Below are 24,358 nucleotides of genomic sequence, written 5' to 3'. Positions count from 1 at the left end.
CAGCTCTCCCCTCCCTCCCCTCTTTGCTGCTTGCAGACTAAAAGATGGGATCCCTTCATGTGTTGAAAAAAGCTACAAACCCCCTTCTTTTATGCGCTATTTTTGGTCTGAGAAGAGCAGGATATGTGGTGCAATAAGGGATTAAATAGCAAAAAAAAAGGAGAACTCCTTAAATCACTTATTTTGTTGCTTCTAAATCTTCCATGACCTGAGTGGAACTGTGTCCCAACCTGCTATGGCTGCATTAATGCCAAGGCAGCAGGGCTGGTGAAGCGCAGGTGGGTGTGGGGAGCCCTGGCAGCACCTCCCACCCTGTGCAGGGTCCCCCCGGGCAGGGAGCACCCCCGGGCTGGTCCTGCCCGCTGTGAGCCACGGCCGGGAGGGATGGGCTCCTCCTGCCCCTCTGCTCCCTCTGCAGCCGGGTCCGGGACCCCCCGACACCCCCGGACTGCCCGGGCTGGGTCAGTGCCCAAGCAGGACCGTCCTGAGCAGGCTGCTCGTGCTCCCACCTTTTGGGAAATGCTAGTTCAGTCTTCCACCGAATTGAGACAACCGGGACCCGGTCCCTGAGCTCAACCACCCCCCAGGCTGGGCCATGAGCCACCCCCGGGTCCCTCCACCTGCCTTTGCTCCCCGGACCGGTAGTGTGGAAGCAACTTTGGAAAAATCCCATCGGGTGCCTGATGGGAGGAGCCCGAATCCCTGGGCAAGCCCAGCCTGGCATCCCAGAGAGCTCCCGGCTGATGGGGACTAGGGAGCCTCGGGGATGAGGGGCCAGGGAAGGGGCTGAGGTGCATCTCCCTGTCCTTCCCACTCCGAGCTTGTCCGTGCTGAGCCCTGCCCGGGCCCATTGACATGATAATACTGCTAAACTTCAGCAATTTGAACAACAATCAGCCAACGAGAGCCTGAGGGGGAATGCTGGAAACCCAGAGGGATTCTGGGAACCCCAGGGTGATGCTGGAAATCCCGGGGAAGCTGGAACTCCCAGGGGAAGCTGGAATTCCCAGGGGGATGTTTGGCACCCCAGGGGGATGCTGGAATCCCCAGCCAGCCTCCCAGGTATGGACACTTCCCAGAGCGGACTCTCTCCATCCTCTGCCCACTCTCTGATCTTCAATCTGCATTTTTAGCAAGGCAAATTGGATTTGTGGTTGGCTGTGCTGGCTGTTTGCTGCCACCCTGCCCTTGGGGCCACTGCTCCAGCAGCAGGCCCTGCTCCCTGCTCAGGGCCACTGGACCTGCTGCAGGCTGGGATTCCCCCAGCAGGAAAAACCCCTGGTCCTGGGAGCTGGGATGCAGCTGGAGCCCCTCTCCTGGGCACTGCAGCCCCTCCATCTCCTCCTGCCCCTTCCCACGGGGAAGCTCTGCTCTGATTCCTTCCTGGAGGCCGTAGGGCAGGACAGACCCTCTCAGCAGGCACTGCTGTACCCTCTTCCTCTCTGATGTTCTTCAATCTACATCTCTGGACACGGCAAGAGGAGTGTGGGGACTGCAGTGAGCTCACAGCACTGCTGAGAGCACTGAGAAAAGCAAACACTGGGGTCGGGGGGTCCTGGCCTGCACTGGGAGCTGTGTCACAGCTGGCAGAGGGAGGGGATCCTTTCCCTCTGCTCCACACCAGTGAGGCCAGCCCTGGAGTGCTGGGCCCAGAGCTGGGCTGCCCAGGATGGGACACAGGGACAGACTGGACAGAGTCCAGCACAGGGCCATGAAGCTGATGGAGGGACTGGAGCGTCTCTGGCATGAGCAGAGGCTGAGAGAGCTGGCACTGCCCAGCCTGGAGCAGAGCAGGCTCAGGGCATCTCATCCCTGTGGATGAAAAGCCAGGGGGAGGCTGCAGAGGGGACAGGGCCAGGGACAGCCCCGGGGGCCTCGGGCACAAAGTGACCCACAGGAGGGGCCCTGCGAGCTCAGGAGACACTTCTGCACTGGGAGCAGCTCTGCAGCTCTTCTAGACTGACCAAAAGGTTCACATGACTTGGTGTCCCCCTGCCCCAAGTGAACATTTCTGAAATGAATGTCTTTATTTTGCTGCTATTTGATACCTTTGAAACAAGTCAGGTCAGGTCCAGCTGCTGCCTCTGCTGTTTCTGATGCAGCCCAAGGACAGGTGACTTCCTGGGCTGCCAGTGCCCATGGCCAGGTCACATCCAGTTTGTCACCAGCAGCACCCCCAAGTCCTTCTCCCAGGGCTGCTCCCCACCCAGCCAGCCCCAGCCTGTGCTGGTGCTGCCCTGACCCAGGTGCAGGACCTTGCCCTTGGCCTGGCTGAGCTCCATGAGGTTCACCTGTGCCCAGGTAGTTCTGGAGTTTCATACATTCATCAAATCCCAGAATGGTTTGGGTTGGAGGGGACCTTAAAGCTCGTCTCATTCCTCCCCCTGCCATGGGCAGGGACACCTTCCCTATGCCAGGGTGCTCCAAGCCCTGTCTAACCTGGCCTTGAACACTTCCAGGGGTGGGGCAGCCACAGCTGCTCTGGGAAACCTGTGCCAGTGGAGTAAGTTTATTTACTCTTCCCATAAATACCTCAGTGTCCAATAACCAATTTGTTCTGCTTTGCTGCATCAGGGTTGAAAGTCCCACGGTGCCACCACAGCCTTACCAGTGAAGAGGCAGCTCAGACCCAGCAGTTTTGGCAGCTGCTTGAGGCAGTAGCTCTGACAGCCCCGGGCTGGAGCTGTGGCAGCTCCCAGCTGGAGCAGCAGTGAGTCCATCCCACCCCTGCACTGCCAGGACCTGGGCTGCTCACCCAGGGGGATCCCTGGGGTCAGAGGGGCTGAGCAGCACTCCCACATGCAGCTGCCCTGGGAGCCCATCTGGCCCCAGCTCCAGCACCAGCTCCTCTGCCCCAAAGTGATGTCTGTGGATGTTCACTCTGCTGGGTGTCGCAGTGAAGGTTTTATAAATCATCCAGGCCTCCAGAAGCCTTCAGGCCTGGGAATTCTCTCTGGCTGTGGGAGAACTGTAGTTTTTCCCTGGCACAGCAGTGAATTAAGGAACAAGCTTGGTACCCATGAGGCTGGAGGTTGGCTGGTTTGGGGCTGCTTCTGCAGAGCACAAGCCCTGACCCTGGGGAACTCCCTGGAGACCGCAGGTCACCCTTTCACATCTGACAATTTACTTCCTTTTTCCTGGTGTTGGTAGTGCCTGCAAAATTGGAGCACTGAGACCAAGGAGAAGCTTTTCATTCATGGATCATCTCCCAGGGGAGAGAGCATCACCTGGGGCCTGAAGTGTCTCTGATGCCTCTGAGCCCAGCATATGCCCCTGGAGCTCCCACAGACCCTACCCAAGCTTTCCCAGCACTGGTAGCATCTCTGCCATGCACTATGCCCTCACCAGGCTTTGTAGGTTTGTCCTCCCATTTTAAATAAAGAATTGCTGGAAACTCTTGCCTCCCTCCAGGGCAGCCTTCAAGCAGCATTTTAAGACCACAGCTTCACAAGGTGGGAGCACCCCATGCTCCCACACCCCTGTCAGGGAGGTGACAAATAACCAAACCAAGGGGACAAAGCTCCTCCCCATTTCTTATCCTCTCTGTTTCTTGCTCCCCCACCCGTGCAGGGTGACACAGAAGGTGGCCAAGCCCCTGGGACCCTGGGCCAGCTGATGTGGGGAGCATGGCTGGCACTTGCCCATCCTGACACAGGGACTGAGCAGAACAACCTTCAGCCCACCAGCTAAAGCAGAAAATTATGCTTAAGCTGATTTTACATCATTTGAGAGCAATTTGGCTTCAAAACCAGGCTGCCGCATTGCCAGGGGCCCTGGGTGACAAGGGCAGCAGGGTGAGGAGCTGCAGTGCCCAAAGCCACCTTCCCAAAGCCCCGGGCACAGCACGGGGGCACGAGGCAGCCACACACAGCACACGTCTGTCACACCCATCAGCCTTTATACACCCCTCCAGCTTCCTGAATCCCTCAGATCTCAGGCTCTAAAGCCATACAACAGCCAGGGAGGAGGAACAAAGTGGGGGTTCTTTCCTGAAGGGGGAGTGTGGGAGGAGAGGGAGAGAGGCTTTTCCTCTGCGCTGTGGCCCTGAATGGGCTCGCTCAGGCTGGACCCAGACAAATCCCTGCAGGTCAGCAGGGGATGCTCACCCCAGCCCCGGGACCAGTGGCATGGTGGCTTTGAGGGGGAGGTCACAGCAAGGCTGGGGCACCCAGTGTGTGGGAGAGGTGATGGGAGGGGAAGGCTGGATGGGCACACGGCAGCACAGTGATGGGAGTGCGTCCCCTCCAAGCGTGTCCTGGTGCAGGGTGATGGTCCTGGGAGGTGCTTCCCGTGGGAGGAGTCTGCTGTGGGGCAGCAAGGGGGGCCAGGGGGCGGGGGATGTGCAGGGGATGGGCAGAAGGGGTCGGTGGCCGAGGGCTCTAATCGTCCTTGTCCTTGGCCCCGTGCTTCAGGATGCGGGTGAACTCCACGTAGTTGAAGTTGCCCTTTTTGTCGATGGGCGCCTCCCGGTACATCTCATCCACCTCCTCGTCAGTGAACCTGTCCCCCATGGTGGTCAGCAGCTCACGCAGGTGGTCCTCGTGGATGAAGCCTGCAAGGAGGGCGGGGGGCAGCGTTAGCAGGGGGCACCAGGAGGGCTGGGCACAGCTCTGGAGCTGCCTGGGGACTGTCCCTGCAGTGCTGTGGCCCAGCCCCGTGCTGGCTGTGGCAGAGGGGCTGGGCTCTACCTGAGGCCTCCTCGTCGAAGCAGGCGAAGGCGTTGCGGATCACGTCCTCGGGGTCGGTGCCGTTCAGCTTCTCCCCGAACATGGTGAGGAACATGGTGAAGTTGATGGGCCCTGGTGCCTCGCTCATCATCCCCTCCAGGTACTCATCAGTGGGGTTCTTCCCTGGGGACACAGGCAGCGGGTGGATGCAGGGCCCTGCTCCCCAGCTCCCATGCAAACAGCTGGAATGGCTTTTATCCATTGCAGATTGATCTGCTGGTTCTTGTTCACCCACCCCACCAACATGGGAAGGGAGTTTCTGCCGTGCCCACTGCTGCCCCCTCAGCACCTCTCCTGATGCTTTCATCTGCACCTGGGAACAAGTTCTGCCTTGGGGAAAGTGCAGTAATTAATTTGGGGGTTACTGGAATGAAACCCATGGCTATTCCCATCCCCTGACAGCTCCGAGGAGAGGGGCAGCAGTGTCCTCACACAAGCCTCGTGCTGCTGATGTCCCCAGCACTGCTTCCCCCGTGGGTGCACCGGGGATGGCTCAGCTGCTCTGCTGAGGTCCTGCCCCCAGCACTGGCCCCTCTCTGCTCCCTGAGCTCCAGCTCCCTGGGAGGAGGGAGATCCCTCCCGTGGCCAGGCAGGACCTCCAGAACAGGTTTGGCTGCCAGGTCAATCATTGACAGACCTCCCAAAGCGCAGTGGAAGTACCACGGGGGTGGGAGGAGGGAGCCATGGTCTGCAGCAAAGGAGAATGGCTCAGGGCAGGGAGTGGGTACAGACCTGCAAGTCTCAACCAGCCCAGGTATCACACCAGCACGGGCACCTGCCTTTGTCACCCCAGCTGAGAGCAACGGGAGGGCTTTGTTCCACATGGGACAGCCCCAGAGACATGCTGGGGTGAGACTACTCAAACACTCCATAGCTGCAGCTGGTGGTTGCTCCCAGGGCAGAGCTTCTCCAGCTCCAAGGGTCTCTTCCCTTCTGGTGAGTGCACCTGTGAGCAGCACACAGAGCTGCTGCACTCAGACACCTCACAAACACCCCTTCTGTCAGCTGGTGGAGCAGAGAAATCCCACCCTGGGCTCTGAGGCATCCCAGGATAGGCAGTGTGGGCACGAGGTCACCCTGGTATGGGCACAAGGTCACCCTGCAGCTCTCCCTGCTCCTGAGCTGGTGCTGGGGGCAGAGGGACCTGCGGGGGCACGGGGCAGGGTGTCCTCACCCAGGGAAGCCAGCATGTCGTGCAGATCCTCCTTGTCAATGAAGCCATCCCTGTTCTGGTCGATCATGTTGAAAGCCTCCTTGAACTCCTGGATCTGCGACTGGTCGAACATGGCGAAGACGTTGGAGGTGGCGCGCTGGGGGCGCTTCTTGGTGGTCTTGGCCTTGGCACGTTTGCTGGACATCTTGGTGGCTGGGGGAGTACCTGGGGGCAGGAGCATCAGGAGGGCTGGAAACAGGCTGAGCAAGGGGGCCAGAGCAGGGACACACTGCCCGTGGCACCTGCGGTGCTGTGCCTCAGTTTCCCTAGCTGTCACATACTTGGGCAACAGAGGGAGATGAGACAGACACAGGGTCAGACGTGGGGATGGGCAGGACTTGAGCTCTGATGAGTCACAGAGCAGGCATTGCTCACTGCAGCTCCCCAGGACCATCCCCCAGGGCTGCAGGCAGCCCCCAAACCCCCTCACTGCCTGTCCTCTCTGCATATCCAGGCACAGGGAGAGACACCCGGCCCAGCACCCACCTGGGTGCCAGTCCTGGGGCCATGGGCATGGAGGTTTCAGCACCTCAGTCACCGTGGCCGTGCCTCTCCACCTCCCCCTGCTCTGGCAGGCTCTCCAGACCCAGCCCAGCTGCCAAGGTCACCCTCATGCCCTCTGTGTCACAGTGCCAAAGCAGCCCCAGCAACCAGTACAAGGGGGTTATCTGCTGTGAGCACACTGCTTCTCATGTCCCTCCCTCCATCCATCATCCATCCATCCATCCATCCATCCATCCATCCATCCATCCATCCATCCATCCATCCATCCATCCATCATCCATCCATCCATCATCCATCCATCATCCATCCATCCATCATCCATCCATCCATCCATCCATCCATCCATCCATCCATCCATCCATCCATCATCCATCCATCCATCCATCCATCCATCCATCCATCCATCCATCCATCATCCATCCATCCATCATCCATCCATCATCCATCCATCATCCATCCATCCATCATCCATCCATCCATCCATCCATCCATCATCCATCCATCCATCCATCCATCCATCCATCCATCCATCATCCATCCATCCATCCATCCATCCATCATCCATCCATCCATCCATCCATCCATCCATCCATCCATCCATCCATCCATCCATCATCCATCCATCCATCATCCATCCATCATCCATCCATCATCCATCCATCCATCATCCATCCATCCATCCATCCATCCATCCATCCATCCATCCATCCATCCATCCATCCATCCCTCCCACCCTTGGTGGGTTGAAGGCCTCTTGCTGCTGCCCTCCCTGTCCCAGTGACCCCCACCCTGTCCAGGGAGCCCACAGGAAGAGGCAGAGGAGAGAGGGGACCATTGACCTCAGAGGGCTGCAGAGGCAGGAGAGGAGCCAAGAGCCCAGGGTGCTGAGGATGGTGCTGTTGTTACAGGTAATGAATTCCAGGAGAAGGATGGGCAGCAGTGGGACAGACCCATCTGTGGGGACACAGCTGGGGCAGTGTGTGTCCCATGGGGAATGGCACAGGGACCATGGAGACCCCAAGCACCACTGAGGCAGGATGACAGCAGGAAAACCTGGTCCTTCCAAGGTGAGGGTTGCTGTGCCCAGCTGGAACTGGGGCCCCCAGCAGGAACAGGGCTGGAGCAGAGCCCACTCCCAGCCCAGGATTGCATCCAGGCCCCCTCGGGCTCCCAGCATGGGGCTGGTGGTGTCCCCACACTGCCAGACTGAGGGATGCACCCAGGGTTTGGAGCACCCTGCTCCTCTGACTCTGCCTGAGAGGATGCTCAAGTTCCTCCCAGGGGAATCCTGCCAGGCTCAGCCCAGCAGGATGGCAGCAAAGCCCAGCTTGGCCTGTGGGACAGGCTGGGATGGTCCTGTGGGACACTGTGGGACAGGCTGGGATGGTCCTGTGGGACAGCTTGGCCCAAGGCCAGCCCAGGGAAGGGACAGTGCTCTGAGCCCTCGTGTTTGTGCTGCAGCCATTCCTCCCTCACACACAGCCCTGGCTCTCCTGGCCAGGGTCTGGCTTGGGCAGCAGCTGCTGGGGCAATAGCAAATGAATGGATCATGAAGGGGTTCCACAGTGGAAGAGCAGAGAATCACTCCTGTGCTCTGAGTGCCCCATGCCTGGTGGGCAGCAGGACCTGGGCTCCCCATCAGTGCCCAGGGATGGAGCAATTCAGGAGCCACATCCTCTCTCACGGAGACACAGCCCAGTGAGTGCAGCAGGACTGTCCCTGCTGGGCTGGACACCCTGAGGGGGCTGCCCTGGGATCGGCTCTGGGAGCTGCTTCCCAGCTGGGTCCTTAGTGCTGACCCCAGGGGGACCACAGGGACCTGGGGAACATCCCCTGGTGCTGGCATGGACCAGAGCAGAGCAAACAACCTCCAGAGAGACTCCCCCTGCCCTCCCCACACCAGACCCACTCTCCAGGTCTCTCCTTCCCCTCCTGCTATCACTTTCTCAAGGGGTAGCAGAGGTAAGGGCTGGGACAGAGGACCACCAGCCAGGTCCTCAGCCTGCTGTGGTCCCCAGGTTCCCACAGCTGGGCTGTGCTGGAAGGACATTCCAAGGGCATCAGGCAGTGCCAGGTCACAGCCCAACACACCATGGTGACCAGCCAAGCTCAGAAGGGGCTGGGCACTCTTCCCACATCTTGACAAGGCTCCCATTCCACTGTGGAAGCACCCAGAGAACCCAGGTGGGACCCTTCATCTGCAGGGAACATGGTCCAGGAGTCCTCCCTCATCCCCCCTGTGCCTCCCATTCCAGGATGGAATCCACAGCTCCCTCAGCCCCTCCCTTGTGCTGATCTCACCACCTGACAGCAGCCACCAAACCACCCCAAATCCCCTGAACTCTCCCTCCTTTCCCAGTGCCCACCTGGAAAGAGATGTTTGTCACCAGCCAGCCAAGGGGGGCAGCAGGACCGGGAGCCCAGCTGTGCCCACACTGGGTTAGCAGAGACCTCATCCCCCAGTCCGCCTCTGCCTGCTGCTTCCTCCAGCCCCACAGAGCTCTTTGCAGGAGGTCAGCCCCTCTCTGCATGCCCTGCCAGGCACCACCAAGCACCAGTGACACCCCCAGGTGGCACCAGTGACACCCCCAGGTGGAAAGGGCCGGTGACATCCCATGGCAGCAGCATGAGAAGCTCAGTTCAACACCACAACACCACCAGGCCGAGTCAGAGCCAGAAATAAAAGCTCTGCTGCTGGCCCATGGCACTGGGCTCAGCTTTCAAAACACATCCAATAATTAGCAGAATTATTAGCAGAAGACTATAGAAATAAGCAGGAGTTTTGCTCTCACCACATGAATTAATATTATCCAAATATTTACCCTGCCCTGACTGTGACCAGCAGCAGCACAGCTTGGCACCATCTCCACAGAGACAGTGCTCTTCAGCAGGATGAAGTACAATTTTGACAGCACATGGATCTGCAGTTTGATCCAAAATGTGCCCAGGAAAGATGCTCAGTCCCAAGGTCCAGCTCAGTCATTCTATCTCTGCTGTTTGACAGCTGCCTTGGGCTGGCTGGGACTTGAGAAGAGATTTTTGGGTCAGTGTGGGGGGAGGTTCCTGTGCATGGATTCTGTGTGGGGATCTGCAGCCAGACCTGATTCAGCTGGAGCAGTCCCTGCTGTGCACAAGGGCTTGATGGCCACGCTCCCCTGGTAGCCATGCTGTCTGGGATTCCCAAAAACCCAGTTCCAGGAGCATTGCAGGGAACGCCTGGCCATGATGCCCTGCAAGCTGGGCTGGCCTCAGCTCAGACAAATGGTGCAGCCACCAAATCTCCAGCGTCCCCTCAGCAGGAGGGACACACATGGACACAGGTCCTGCTCCCATCCCAGCACTGCCCCAGCCCAGGAACTGTGGATCCTGGGCAGCAGAGCCAAGGAGGTCAGTGCTGGGTGACAGCCACATGCTGATCTGGTCCCCAGCTCACCCTGTCACAGCTGCCCTTGTCCCCTTGTCCCTCTGCCACTGCTCCTGCCAAAACAATTTCCCAGCCTCCTGCAGTGGAGGCAAAATGATCTCCTGCCAGGCTTGTGCCTCCCCACCTGAGAGCCAGACCCAAGGGACCATGGGCTGACCTAAAGAGCTCATAAATTAGTAAATAGTTTAGTTTGAAAGAGGAAAGGACCCACAGTTATCAGAAATATAAACTGCCATGTGTTTCCTCCTTGGTAGAAACCAAGCAAGCAACTCCATCCTGGTGCTGCTTCCTGGCTGTGCTGGGGAGGGTGGGACAAGCCAAAGGGACACCAAAGGGCAGTGCCACCAGGGCAGGCAGCCTGTCCCAGCCCCATCCTTCCCCTCCTGCCTGCTTCCACCCTCCCCTGTAGCTCCTGCCGTGCTGCGTGTCCCGGCAGGAGCTCATGCTGGGCTGAGGGTGCTGTGACAGCCCGGGGGGCACAAAGGAGGAGCGGCAGGCAGGGGACCGGGCAGAGGTGGCAGCAGCCTGTCCCCAGTCCCTGGGGTGTTCACATGGATCCTGAAGCTGTGATCTCCCAGGATATGCTGCTAAGGTTTCTCATGGGGGGCTGCTCAGAAGCTGCTCCAGCAGGAGCCACCTCTGGACGTGCTGAGGGGGCTGCAGTGGGACTGCCCTGCCGTCCCTGTCACAGCCAGGCAGGGACATCTGCTCCAGGGACCTCTGCTCCAGCAGCTCCTCCCCAGGATCCTGGCAACATGTGCCTCCCCTGGGTGCTTTGGGTCAGGAAGGCAAAGAGCGATTCCAGCAGCCTAGGCTGTCCCTAGGGACTCTCCTGCAGGGCAAACATCGGCTCCTCAGGGGGGGCTGTGCTCCAGCCTCTACCCAGGGCCGCTCCCCAAGGAGAGCTGTGAGTACCAGCGAGCCACGAGCAGCCACGTTCACTGCTGGGCAGGTGCTGGCCCCCACCACGTGCAGCCTCCGGCAGGTCAGCAGCTCCCACCCTGCTCCAGGGTGGCACAGGGCTGGCAGGGTCAGCTGGGGACTTGTGCATGCCCCTGGTACAGGATGGGGGAATATCGGGGTGAGCTGGTGCCCTGTGCATGCCCCTGGCACAGGAGGGGGAATATCGGGGTGAGCCGGTGCCCTGTGCATGTCCCTGGCACAGGAGGGGGGAACATCCTTCCACCCTAAAGCTTTGCCAGCGCAGGCACCTCTCACAGCCCCGGGGCTGCTCACCGGGTGTCACACTGGGGGAGGGAGCAGGGAGCAGCTCATCTTCCCTGCTTCTTTTGTTGTTAAACCAGCCCTTTCCTCCAGCACAGCCCTGCTCAGGATGCCTGTGGGATGTGGCATTGCTCAGCTTCACCAAAGAGGGCTTCTGGTGCTGGGGGAGCCCCACTGCCAGCCAGAGGCACCGGGAGCTGCGGGAGGACTCCTCAGCCCACTGGACACTGCAGGAATGCAGGCAGCTGCCATTCTGCTCCTTTTATGGCCTTATTAGAGATGTGGGAAAGGGAGCCTGGAGGTGAGAGGAAAGCAGACCCTGAGCCCTGGGCTGGGTCTCCAGTCCAGCCACAGCCATCGGCCCTGATGCCAGGGAGGAAGGGCCAGGGCAGCATCAGTCAGAGCAAAGTGTGCAGCGGCCCCCGGGGAGCCGAGCTCATCCCAGCCCTCCCCAGCTCCCACCAGGCACTGGGGACCTGGCCAGGTCCAGGCACAGCTGTGGGGCTCAGCTGCAAGTTCAGCAGATGGTTTCTGTACTAGTTGCTTCCCACCAAGTGCAGGAGACAAGGAACGCACCGTGTGACACACACATCCTTCCAAAGCACAGGTTCTGCGGCCCCCAGGAGAAGCCCTGGCACAGACACCCTCGGTGTGCAAAGCACCCAGCCCCTCCCCATGCCCGGGGAGGCCGGGAAAGGGACCACGGGCACAAGGTCCCCATGGCCTCGGGCAGTCAGCAGAACGTGTCCTGGCCGGAGTTCGCTATTTTCCCAGGGGAATTAAGGGGCTCACCTCGGCGGGGGAATGTGGCCGCAGCGCCTCGGAGGGGGGAGGTGACCGCAAACTCCTCCTACAACCGCACAGAGCCTGCCAGGGAGAGAGGGAAAAAATTCCAGCGACTGAAGGAACCCAACCATCTTTGGTCAGCAGCAGTGGTTGTTAACACTTGGGGATGTTCCACTCCAAAGAATTCAGCTCCGGCCGCCCCCTTCTCCTACACATCCATGTTTTAGAGCTTGCCTGGCTTTTATCACAGTCGAAACATTTTGTACCAAAAGGGCATGCTGGGAGGGAAGCCAGGAGGGCTTCAAGTTTTCATGGGAAAGACTAAACAAAACACAACATCCCTCTGCACTTAAGGCTGAAGGAAATGAGCTAAATAAAGCTTTTCTGCCTTAAAGAAGTTTATTGCCTGAAGTGGCTCCCAGGCCACTGGGGAGATATCTGGAGCATCACTCATGCATCTGGATCTTGGCCCTGGTCATCAGCAAAAGGACTTGGAGGAAAAGCAGATGTTCCAGACTGGAACAGTCTCAGAGATCAGGAGGTGGGTGAAGGCACGGGCAGCAGGATCTGCTCCTGCAGCTCTGCCATCCCGGGGAAGCCGGGGTATCCCAGCTCCAAGGCACTGCAGACAGTTACCCTCAGCTCGGCTCGGGACCCATCCCCACCTGCCCTTGCCGGGACATTTCTGCCGGGCCTGGCAAGAGGCTGCCCGGGTACAGGATACCCGGCAGGGCACACCGGGGATCGTCCTGCCGCCTCGACCCGTCCCAGGGCTGACCTCGGCACCAGCTCCAGCACCGCAGAGGTGGAGGAAGGCCGGGGCTGCCTCCCTCTGCTCCCCGAGGCGGACGGGCCAGCTGCCCCTGCTCTCCCGAGACGGCTGGGGCTGCTTCCCCTGATCCCCCCGGCTCCGTCCCTCCCGCTGCATCGCTCCAGCTCCATCCCTCCCGCTCCGTCCCTCCCGCTCCGTCCCTCCCGCTCCATCGCTCCAGCTCCATCCCTCCCGCTCCATCCCTCCCGTTCCATCCCGCCCCTCTCTCTCCGCCGCGGCCGCTCGTTCCCATCCCGGGACCGCTCGTTCCCATCCCGGGACCGCTCGTTCCCGTCCCGGTGCCGCTCGTTCCCATCCCGGAGCCGCTCGTTCCTATCCCGGAGCCGCTCGTTCCCATCCCGGGACCGCTCGTTCCCGTCCCGGTGCCGCTCGTTCCCATCCCGGAGCCGCTCGTTCCCGTCCCGGGGCGGTCCCGTTCCCGTTCCCGTCCCCGTCCCCTCACCTGTCCCTCACGGGAGCGGCGGGCGCTGCCGGAGCTGGGGCCGTGCGGGTTCTGCTCTGCGGCTCTGCGGACGCGGCTCCGCGGGGCGGGCGGGCCCAGGGTCCCGGCCCGGCCCGGCCCATACAAGGCAGAAGAATGCGGCGGGGCCGGGGCCGCGGGGCCGGGACGCCCTTATATAGACGAAAGCGGCGGCCCACGCGTGCCCCGTGCCGCGGGGGATGCGCAGCGCCGGACGGCACCGGGCACCGCCGAGCCGCGCTCCCGCCCGGGGACACGGGGGGACCACGCCCCGAGGGTGGCACTGCCGGGGGCACACGGGCCGGGGCTCCCTGAGCTCCCTGGGGCAGCTCTGGCTGAGGCAGGGCAGGTCCCCGCTGCTGGGACCGGAGCGCCCTGGGGTCCCTAGAAAGGCCAGGGAGTGTCCACAGGCTGCACCGTGGGCCGCCACACAAAGGGAACGGCGGCCAGAAGGGTCAAGCGGCCCCTCAAAGGTCTCTAACAAGTGGCCTGGGGCGGAGAACAGCTGGGGAACTGCCCCATTCCCAAGCAGGGATGCAGAGCCTGGAGAAACAGGGATGGGGAGCTCCTCCACCCGAGGCAGGACTCACGCTGATCCTGGGGCACCTCTCCAGGACAGCAGCTCTTGCTCACTGTTTCCTTCCCATCAGCAACTCTGAGCCTCATCACAGTCCTGCAGTCACCAAGAGGAGCTCCTAGTCCTGGGGGATCCCCCTTGGGAGGGTGATGCCCCTCCAGACATCATCCCAGAGGAGGTTTATCTCTGTTTTGTGGGGTCCCACAACAGCAGGGGCAGAATTAAGCCTGCAGAGGAGCAGGAAGGTGGAAGAGGGACACACAAGGAGTACTTCTGAGAGGGACTGTTCTTCTGGGGACCCAGCCCTGAGTGGGCAGCCAGGGCAGGACTGCCCAGCTTCAGCATTCCCAGGAGCTCCATCTGCCCATGGAGATGTGGGAACTTGAGGTTGAGGACCAGACCCTGATCAGAGGGGACAGCATGGAGCACACAGACTGCACTTGCAGTGGCACAGATGAACAGAAATGAGCAGTGGCACAAATTAATCAGCTGCCATTCTCCTGCAGGGCATCACTGCAAACAACAGCTAAAAAGTCCAAAAACCTGTTTCAGCCCTGATATAAAAGCAGTGGTGTGTTCTCTGGCAGGCTGGCCAGACCCTGCCCCAGGCATGGAGCTTGCTCCCACTGGCTCAGAAGGCTGGTGACCTGCTCTGCCAAGAGCCTGCCTGACTTGGGGACACCCTGCCCGTGTCCCTGTGCTGCTTGGATGAAATCTGCAACGGGGGGAGAGCCACAGAGGTTCCTGACCCTTGGCTGGAAGCAGGGATCCTGCCTGCAGCCCCTCTGAAGGACAGACTGTGGGCTCAGAAGCCCGCAGAATGCAGGAGTAGAGTTGGAAATGCTGCTGGATGCTATGCCAGGGTGGACACAAGCCAGGGAAAGCACAGAACCTTTGCCATGCTCGTGAGCTGGACAGGGAGGCCCCAGAAGGTTTGTCTTTTTAATAAAAAATATAAGAAAAGGGGACACACACACACACACACACACACACAAATAAAATAAAAAAAAAAAAAAAGAAAAAAAAAGAAAAAGAAAAAACACCAAAAAGCCCCTGTCGGGAGTCAGCCAGCCTGAACTGCCACCCCGTGGCTGGTCCCAGAGTTTTCCGTGCTGGAGAAGCCCAGCCTCAGCAGGGTCCAGGTGTTCCCAGGAGCCCAGCAGGAGCAGGACCCACCTGCAGCCCCTCTGGGGTGGCTGCAGTCCCTCACTGAGCTCTGCTTTCTCTGGGCAAGTGTGCAGCCAGCCCCTGCGGGGGGAGCTGCTGAAGGGGGGCTGCAGGCACATGGCAGCTCCTCCAGCTTTGCAGCCCCTGCAGCTGGGTCACTTCTGCTGTCCCCTCAGCCCTTCCTGCCTTCCCTGTCTGTGCCCAGGGCTGCCCATATCATACTTGGTCCCTGCTTCTATGTGTCTGCCAACACACATCCCTTACCAGGGCCTGTTTGTGCCCTCTGGCACCTCTCCTGTCTCTCTGTGGCTCTTTCAAGCCCAAATTCAATTTGTTTCTCTCTCACTTTCAGCATCAGGCAATGGAAATGGAGTAAAACAAGCCATTTTTTTAAAGAGTGTGAATTTTAGGTCAGTTCCCTGACCCAGGTATTGTAATCACCATGAAGACATTTCCATCCCTGTGAAGTGGGGACAAGGACAGGGACACTGTTTCCACTCTCCCCAAGCACCTGAGGAGTGTCTGGGGAGCAGGGCTGGAGCCTGGACACGTCTGGCCTGGCCCTGCCGTGGGGGTCAGAGGCAAAGGAGCTGCCAAAGACACAGGCATGACCCCACACTGGCCCCTTCCTGGCCATGCTGCCAGGCTGCCTTGGCTTGGAGCAGCCTCTGGCTTCTGGCAAACGCCCAAGGGGCTGGAGGTGATCAGGGCCTGATGGCTTTGCAGGAGCAGGGCAAGATACTTCTCCATAAGTCCATTAGTATATTGCATTATCTGTATTTAAATTACACTCCCCAGCTGGAAGTGATCAGAGCTCTGGGACAAGGACCCCACACAGCCCACGCAGGCCCAGCCTGCACCCACGGCCTCCAGTCCGGCTGGCAGCAAAGCAGCAGCTGCTGGAGCCTTTGGAGCTGCAGCCAGGCTCTGGGGATGCTCAGCACATCGTATTTGCAGGCCTGCAGGACAACAAGAAATGCAGCACCTTGGGCCTGGGGCTTGTTACTGGGAAAAAGGAACAGCAGGGCTCATGGTGTGCCAGTGCCAGGGGGATGTGTACAGCAGGGGAGGGAGGAACGGCTCCACACAGGGCACCAGTGAGGATCCCCACAGGATCCAGGGCTTCCAGCAGTGCTCAGAGTGGCCCCAGCAGCACCAATCAGCTGCCAGGGACACCTGGAATATTGTCACTAAGGCTCCTCTCCACCCACACAATCCTGTGCTGAGGAGGTAACAGAGTGAGAGCCAGGCTTCTCCAGGAGTGCAACTGGTCTGAGTGCCACTGCTCCTGGAAGGCAAGAACATGAAAAAGAGACAAATCTTTAGGGCTGCACTGGTGATAACTCTCCCCATATCCCCCACACGTTTGGCTGCTCTAAGGTCAGGTGAACAACCACGTAAGGAGCTGCATGACCCTGTGTATCCTACAGATACACCCAAATCGTGTGGAGCCTCCTCAGCCTGGCTGAGCACCGGCATCCCCCGGGGCGGCCTGTTTGATGGCTTGGTGACCCTGCAGGGCTGCCAAGGGCTGTGCCACTCCCAGCCAGCAACACCGGCACTGCTGGCTGGGCCTTCCGCTGGGGAATGGCCCTTCCGCTGGGGAATGACCCTGCCAGGCCGAGACTTGACTTGACTTGACTTGACTTGACTTGACTTGACTTGACTTGACTTGATTTGACTTGACTTGACTTGACTTGACTTCCCTTCCCTTCCCCTCTCGGCCCCTCTCGGCCGCCGTAGGGCGCGGCCCCGCCCGTGTCACGTGCGGCGGGGCCGCGCGGCGATTGGCGGCGCGCGCGGGCCGGGCCGGTTCCGGGCCGGGCGGGCGGATCCCGGCGCAGGATCCCGGCGGATCCCGGCGGAGCGGGATGAGCGGCGGGCGGCGCCGGGACGAGCCGCCGCACCCGCAGCACCACGCGGTGGCCAACGGCGGTGCGGCCGGGCGCGGCTCCGTGTGGGGCAAAGCGCTGCGCAGCGACTCCGCCTGGCACGACAAGGTGGGACCGGGGCGGCGGGACCGGAGGGGGCCCTGAGGGGGGGCCGGGACCCGCCCGGCGCGGCGGCTCCGTCCCGCGGGGGTGCCGGAGGAGCCGCCGTCCCCGAGCACGGTTGAAGCCACTGCGGGGACCGGCGGGCTGAGGCGGTGCCGGGGCCGTGCCGGGGCCGTGCCGGGGCTCGGCAGCGCCCCGTGCCCGCAGCCCGGAGCGGCGGGGGCGGCTGTGCGGTGAGTGCTCGCGGAGCGGAGCCGTGTTTGCCGATCCCCCGTGCCGGCCCATGGCCCGGCTCTTTGCTCTTTGGGCGTGGAGCCAAGGGAAACACGGTGTTGAGACACCGCCGTTACTTTTGTCTTGTGGTTTAACACTCTTCTCGGATAAAATAAAAATGTCCCTTGTATGGTTCAAGAAACGGCAGCCTGAGCTTTCCGAAGTTTCCCCGTGGCCGTGTGCCGTATGCTCCTGCGGCGCCTGTCCTGTGCCGCCTCCCAGCAGCACGGCCGCCCGGTGCCCGGAGCTGCCGCTGCAGCCCTGCCGTGCCCGGGCACAGCGCAGGTTCGGCCTCTGCTCCCCGCTGCTGGCTTTGCTTTTGGCCGGGGCAAGGGGCACGCTCCGTTTCCGTGGGGCTCAGACAGCAATCTGTGTCGCTTTTTCCTTACCTGTGGCTCCCCGGACTGGTGGGGCTCGTGTATCCCTGCCCCCTCGCCTCTGGCAGATAGAGCTGGAATTTCAGAGTCAGCAGGGGAACAGGGACGGCTGTGCCAATGTTTTGATACAGTAGGAGGTGAACCGAAGGCTGAGCTGCCTGTCAAGAGCAGTGACCAGAAGAGATGTCTGTATCTTACATGGATTCCCATCTTCTGTGAGGAGCTGAACAGCTGGCACATGCCACAGGCTTTGGGGGATCACAAAGGCTTTGGTGTTTGGGGGGATGCTGGGACAATCCCAGTTCTGGGGAGGCTGAGAAAAGAGATGTGAGCTGAAGTGAATCTTTTTGAAGTGTGAGCCCTGCTGCTAGGCTACAGTAGCTACTGGAGTGTGGCCCTTGGACAGAGGGATGAGCAGAGCCCTGCTGCTCAGGAAGCACAGGAGTCCTCATGGCACGAGTGAGGTACAGCTGTGCTTTGGAGCTGCCCTGAGCCCCGAAAGCAGGAGGTGCAGGAGGGCCTGGGCCAACGTGGGTAGAGCATTCTCAAAGAATAAACAGTTCTTTAAACTTTTATTCCAGGAGATTATTATTGCACCTTTAGTAAATAAGGGGACTAGAGACTTTTTAGCCTCTGCAGTTGGCCCATGGGAGGACAGAGCTGTGTGTTTAATGTGGAAGCAGAGAAGTCCAGGGTGCACAATGCCTCACACTGCTTTATCTGTTCTGAGTGCAATATTTTATACTCTGAGTGGGGAACTAAGTGTTCAGTATGCTGAATTTTCACCTGTTAATTGTGTGGTGCTTTAAAAAAAAGAAACTTAATAAATGCCAACATTTTTCTTGTGCTTTGTCTCCTCAGGACGAGTTTTTAGATGTGATCTACTGGTTCCGGCAGATCATTGCGGTTATTTTGGGAATCATCTGGGGAGTAGTTCCACTGAAGGGATTCGTGGGAATAGCAGTGTAAGGTTCATTTCCTTTTCTGTCTCGTGTACGTTTGCACGTTTGGGTTGGCCTGGGAGCCTGTTTGAGGCTGTGCTGTGAACAGTGGGCTGGCTAAAGGCGGGCTCTGCCTGCTCTGTGTCTCACAGCCAGCCTTTCATTCCACTGCTGCTTGCCATGAAATTCACCCAAATCATAACATGGCCATCAGTCTCTTTCTCCTCAGCCTGATTAATACTTCTAAACATTATTATTTGTTTTGCTATTAAAAGGGGCAATGGCAGAAGAAGGGAGCTAGCATTTCAATTGCCTTGGAGTGTGTCCTGCACATGTGGGGGGGGCTGGCAGTGTGGTGCCTGCTGTGATCACCCAGGAAGGAGCATCCATGGGGAAGGTGTGCTTGTCCTGGTCTTTGAGCCCTGCTCAGACAGGAGGCTCTCTCAGCAGACAGGGGCAGCTGCTCTGAGAAGAAGAAAAGGTTTGCTCAGAACATGAGAGGCTGGAGGTCCCAAGCAGGCACAGTGGCACCAGCAGAGCTTGGCGGCACTCCTGGCTTCCTGACATGGCCCTTTCAGCCATGGGGTGGGGAAGGCAGTGCCTGAAGGGGGTGTGTGTGCATGGAATCCCTGGGAGCCAGGTCACCTCCCCAGAGGTGTCTGAAGGCTGCAGTGAGTTATGAAGAGAAAATCTGTTTGGGCCTGACATGTGCCTGGAAGTGTTCAAGTGCAGAGGTGGGGACACAGTCCTGCTCTCTGCACATCTGCTCTGGGAAGATGCTGGATCTGCTCTGGGGAGCCTCTGTTTGCAAATATCTCTGCCTAGCCAAGGTCTCAATGGTCAAGCTCCAGCATCACAGCTTTTCTTAGGCAAAATTCAGTTGTCATCTTGTCCCTCGTCCCAAGTGTTCTGGTTTTGGCAAGAAAGGGGAGGGGTGATGCTCCAGCAGGGACCAGGTTAGCTACAACAAACAGTTCAATCTGAAGTGCCCCCAGGAACAGTTCCTTGTTCTTACTTAGTCACCATGAATTGACAAGGCACCTTCAGGCACCTAAGCCCATTCCTGTGCTAAACGTAGACAGGAAGGATTTGATGTACAGTGGAAAACCAAAAGTTTCTGGAAGTGTCTGTGTGGTTTCTCTGTGCTGTGCAGTGACACAGCTGCTCCAGCCTGCTGCTGGTCACCCACTTTGTGTATGTGTTGTCATCCCACCCTTCCCACACAACCTTTCTTGCAGGACACAGACCTGTCCCAGCCCCAGGCTGGGCTGGTGTAAAGCCAAACCTGCCTTAGGACAAACAGAAGGTCGTGTTTGTTCTCTCGGCTCAGCACAGACTGGAGAGCACTGAGGTATCTCAGACTGAACTCTAGTGCTGGGGCTCCAGGGCACTATTGAGTCTCTGTGGCCCTTATTTCTTCCCTGTTTGGTCCTGGGATGCTCACAGAGATCTAACCCTGAGCATGGAGGTGACAGTTTTCCCTCTCAGCTGCCTGAGAATCAGGAAGCACACACAGGTTCTCTGTGGAGGCAGAGCTGCTGTCAATCTGCAGGACAGGAGAACCTGCAGATTTTACATCTGAGGATACCTCCAGCTTTTGACTTCTGCCTCTTGAGCCCTACTAGGAGTAGGTTGTGCCCTGTCAAGTGAACTTCATCCCAACCTAGCAAGCTCCCCTGGAGGGGCTCTTTTGAGGAAGTGTCTGAGCTGCCTGGGAAGCATTGCAGGAAAAGAATTCCTCTTTGCTTCCTCTCTGTTGTGGATGGAAGATATTTCACTGTATGGCACGTGGGATACCTACAGCCTGTATCACTGCAATGATGGTTCCTAACCTCTCCCTGCAGATTCTGCCTGATCAATGCTGGTGTTCTGTACCTCTACTTCAGCAGCTTCCAGCAGATAGATGAGGAGGAATATGGTGGGACGTGGGAGCTAACGAAGGAGGGATTCATGACATCTTTTGCACTGTTTCTGGTAATGCCTATTGCTGTCTTTAAGATGATTTGTGAATTGTGTTGGTGCACTTTCCGAAGACCTGGGAAGAGAGCAGGGGATGTGGTGAGAGAAGGCAGATGTGTTAGCACCAAGTGCCAATGATGGGGATTGCTGCCTGTGAAACACAGTGCTGACACCTGGGGTTTCTCTGTAGTAATGGATGCATCAACCACTCCCTCCTCTGTCCCAGATACCCTGTTGGAGTTCCATTCCATCTCGAACTAGTTACACCTGGACTGGTGTTTTGGGTGTTGTTTTTCCCTTACTCCTCCCCCAAGTATCTGATCACAGCACTTGATTAGCTAGTGCCTCTAAATCCCTGGAGGGGCTGTGGTGGGATTTTAATGTGGAGAGGCTGGCAGACAAGTTGAATGCCACCATTTGGGGCAAGTGCTGATCCTAAGATCTCCCCAAGATCACCTCCAAGCTGGAATTCAGTCCCCTGTTGAGAGCAGGGCCTGAGGCTTGTTTGCTGTGTCTGACACCTCTCCAGAAGCATCCAAATAACCTTCCCTTCCTTTCCTCCCCACAGGTGGTTTGGATAATCTTCTATACTGCCATCCACTATGATTGACACAGTCTGCAGCATTTGCCTGTTAAATCAGTTGTCAATAAATAGAGAAGGTTTTAATAAATCCTAGTCTTTAGTGGACTGGTGGCAAAGTGGGGAAGTCAAACCAGCTCTCCTATGTACCAGTGGTCTGGGTAGCCTGGAGGAGCCCCAACTCTTCTTTCTGCTGGAGAAGCCTGTCTCTGTTTTATATACCCGTGAATTATTGGAACTATTAAAAAGCCATTGGAATTTTTGGAAGTGGTTCAAGACTGTTCAAATTTGGAACTTTCTGTGACTCTAGCCAGTAACTCTTATCCAACTCCTGTGCCGAAGGTTGAATCTGTTAATTTAATGTATGTATGCCCTCTGTTTGAAATCTGTCATTAAACTCTGACTTGTCTTCCATGGTTGTCCTTTAGACAAACAGTGTTTCAAAAGCAGTTGTAGGTATGTGGGCAGAAGGCACAGCAGCACCCAGGACGTGAGCTGGTGGCTGTCCTTAGCATGTTTTTGTAGTAACCAGATCTGATTTGATTAAACAGACTGTGTTGTTACCATTTCTATTTTTTTTTTGGTTTTGTTTTACTTGCAAATCAGTTGTCGATCTGAATTTTTAAATGCTTTTTGCTGAAGACAAATTTTTAAGTGATTTTGCTAGGAAGAACTGATTCATTTGGTGAACCAAGATGTATTCAGGAGGCTTAGAAAAGCTCCACTGCACTCTGCCAGCCTGACTACCAAGTTGCCATCACATACCTCAGAGCTTCGTAGTCTCGAAGGAGTCATTCTGGAGATACCCTGTTAAATGTTAGTGTTTCAATTTGGTTTTAAGCTCTTGAATTCAACTGCTCTTTGTTCATAAATGCAGGACACTAAAACACAATCGAGGCAGCTATTATCTTAAATGCAGAAGTACCAACTTGCCAACTGGGCAGAGTATACAACCTGTGGTTTGGGAGGTGCTTGATCACTTCATAGCTCAGTCCCTCCCTAGTCATGCCCTTTTTGTGCATCGATGGGGAGTCTCTGCTTTAAGGTATTTTTTAAGATCGTGTCTTTCAGAAATAGTTCTTGGGAAACACGCACAGTCCTTGTTATTGTCACAGGACCTTGTAGTCTTGTTGCCATGTGGTCCTTGCTTCTCTAAACAGCTCAGGCACCCAAAAAGAGTCCTGACCTAACGCTGCCTTATAGTGAGGGGTTGGTAGTTTAGTGTGCTCTTGCTGCAAGCCTGCATTGCCTCCTCTCTGGTGGAAGTGCCACAGCCTGGCTCTCACTGGGAGTGCAAAGCCAGGGATCTCAATCTCCAAGTGCTGAGCCTGGGCGAGCCTCCATTCTTACCAGGGAAAATCTGCCTGTTCTTGGTGAAGAAACAGCCCTGGTTATTTTAGGTCCTTGGGATGCCAAGGGAAGAGTGCAATAGCAGACAGCTTCTGCTACTTGTGAGTGGCCAATTTAAGTAAATTATCTCCAAAAAACTTCTTTATTTTCTCCTCCCTATCCCCAAACTTGCCCAAACTTTTAGTCTGCTACTTTCTCTTCCCCTCCTATTAGCTGAAATCATTAATTTCCTATGACAATTGCATAGCCTGCTAGTGCTAGGTCACCCTTTCTTGCTGGCATCTGTCTGCATCTTAGCTGCTTACAGCCATCAGTAAAACCATTGTATACTTGAAATGCTCCAATAAATGTTGCCTGAATAATCCACTGTGCAGCTTCTGTGTCCTCTGGTCTTTGATGTTTTGTAAAATGGTGGGAGTGTGGGATTCCTTTCAGAGTTGGATTTTTTGGTAAAGTTTTTGGGATTCTTGGATCTCTTGTGCTGCACTTTGAGAAGAGGCCAGAAGCATTTGCAGTGGTAGCTAATGCTTAGATCCATGCTTCAGCTAAGCAGGCTAAGCCGTGTTGCCTGTTCAAGCTGTTCTTTTAGTGACTGTTCCTGCCCTGTGACACCGAGCCAGTGCTCCTTCCAGAGTGCTCAGGTGTGGTCTGGAGCAGGACCTGGAGCACTGCTGCACCACGTGCAGAGAGAGTGCAGAGCTGCTTCCCTGACCCTCTGCTCTATTCCTTGCTTGCCTGTGCTCCCACCAGCTCAGTTCCTTGGACAGCTCAGTGCAGTTCCAGTGGCTGGAAGCTGAACCTGAGCCAAGGAGGATCATGACCGTGAACAGACATTGGCCTCTGGTATCTTTAAGGCTCCTTGCAGAGAATTTACTGATTACTGTTGTCCAGCTGCAGGTTTTTCTCTCTTCAGGTTCCTGTTTTAAGGGGTGCCTCAGGGGCTAGGAGCTGGTACCCCCTGTGCTGGTCAGCAGGAGAACTAAATCTTTGGTGCCTGCTCATGAAGGGGGGGGTTAATTTTAAGCTCAAGGCAATGTGGCAGCCAGCAGAAGGGAGTTGAGCATCTTGCCAACGATGAGAACTGTAAATACAGGGAGCACTTGCAGGGATTTAAGAGGTTGACACGGGAATGGTGTAGCGGAGAGCGTGGTTTGGTGCTGGGAAGACAGGAGAGCCTTGGCTGACAGGAGCAGGGAATGCTGTGGGAGAGCAGGGCCTGGGCAGCACCCCTGCCTCACAGTTCTGCACTGGCACAGGCTTGCTCTGCACTCTGCACTCCTTGGTGGGAAAGAGCCAATGGCTGGTGGGGCTCAGTGCTACCACAGAGCCTCAGCTCGGGGAGAACAATGTCCTTCCTGCTCTGGAGAGCTGGGCTGTGGGAGCCCCAGCTGCTGGGACACAGTTCCAGCAGCAGCTGTATCCTCATGGAGCTGACACGGAGGCTGCACTGCCCACAGTGCAGCTCCCTGCTAAGCTGCAGACCTGCAGAACATCACCTTGGCTTTCAGCAAAGAGCAGCCAGTCCCTGGCAGGAGAGAGAGAGATTCCCTGGCCTAACCTTGTTGAGAGGTGAGCAGCAAGTGTTTTGTGTGGTGGAACTGGTAAAGGAGTTTCTGGTGTCCTTGGCCTCCGGGCACATAATGTGCTGAAATTAATGCAAGTCACTGTGGGTCTTAAAGGGAGAAAACTGGGGTGGGTGCCAAGGGGTGTTGGAGGGTGGCTGTGCCCCCAGGCATCTCAAGTCCTGCTGATCCCAGCTGTCAGAGCCCAGCTAGACCTGGCACCGAGCAGTGCCTGTTGGGGTGGCAGCACCCCCCAAGGAGCCTCTGTCCTCTTCATGGGGTGTCACCATCTCTGCAGTTCCCCAGGTTGATTCCCAAGCTTGCAAAGATTGCTCACAGCTATTGGCTTTCCGCTGCCTACAGGTGTCACAAAGCTTGTAACATTGAGACAATATATTCAAATAAACT

At 57.5% G+C, this 24,358-nt stretch overlaps 2 protein-coding genes across 2 annotated transcripts; one reads left to right on the top strand and one right to left on the bottom strand.

The window, feature by feature from the left end:
• Positions 1-3,877: 3,877 nt before the first annotated feature.
• MYL9 (myosin light chain 9) lies at positions 3,878-13,251 on the bottom strand. The gene is made up of 5 exons (XM_066561480.1): positions 13,153-13,251; positions 11,885-11,959; positions 5,902-6,105; positions 4,689-4,850; positions 3,878-4,552 (listed from the first exon to the last, which is right to left on the bottom strand). Exons 3-5 carry the CDS (start codon positions 6,083-6,085, stop codon positions 4,380-4,382), a joined length of 519 nt encoding a protein of 172 aa, XP_066417577.1. The 5' UTR covers positions 6,086-6,105; positions 11,885-11,959; positions 13,153-13,251; the 3' UTR covers positions 3,878-4,379.
• A 3,478-nt stretch (positions 13,252-16,729) lies between these two features.
• On the top strand, positions 16,730-22,761 carry RAB5IF (RAB5 interacting factor). Its single transcript, XM_066561380.1, has 4 exons — positions 16,730-16,914; positions 18,420-18,523; positions 20,344-20,473; positions 21,027-22,761. Exons 1-4 carry the CDS (start codon positions 16,786-16,788, stop codon positions 21,066-21,068), a joined length of 405 nt encoding a protein of 134 aa, XP_066417477.1. The 5' UTR covers positions 16,730-16,785; the 3' UTR covers positions 21,069-22,761.
• Positions 22,762-24,358: the final 1,597 nt, after the last annotated feature.

This window comes from Molothrus aeneus, chromosome 17, assembly GCF_037042795.1.
Source record: "Molothrus aeneus isolate 106 chromosome 17, BPBGC_Maene_1.0, whole genome shotgun sequence".
In the NCBI taxonomy this organism is placed as follows: Eukaryota; Metazoa; Chordata; class Aves; order Passeriformes; family Icteridae; genus Molothrus; species Molothrus aeneus.
Note: the sequence above shows the minus strand (reverse complement) of the source record. Positions and strands in the feature narration are given on the sequence as shown.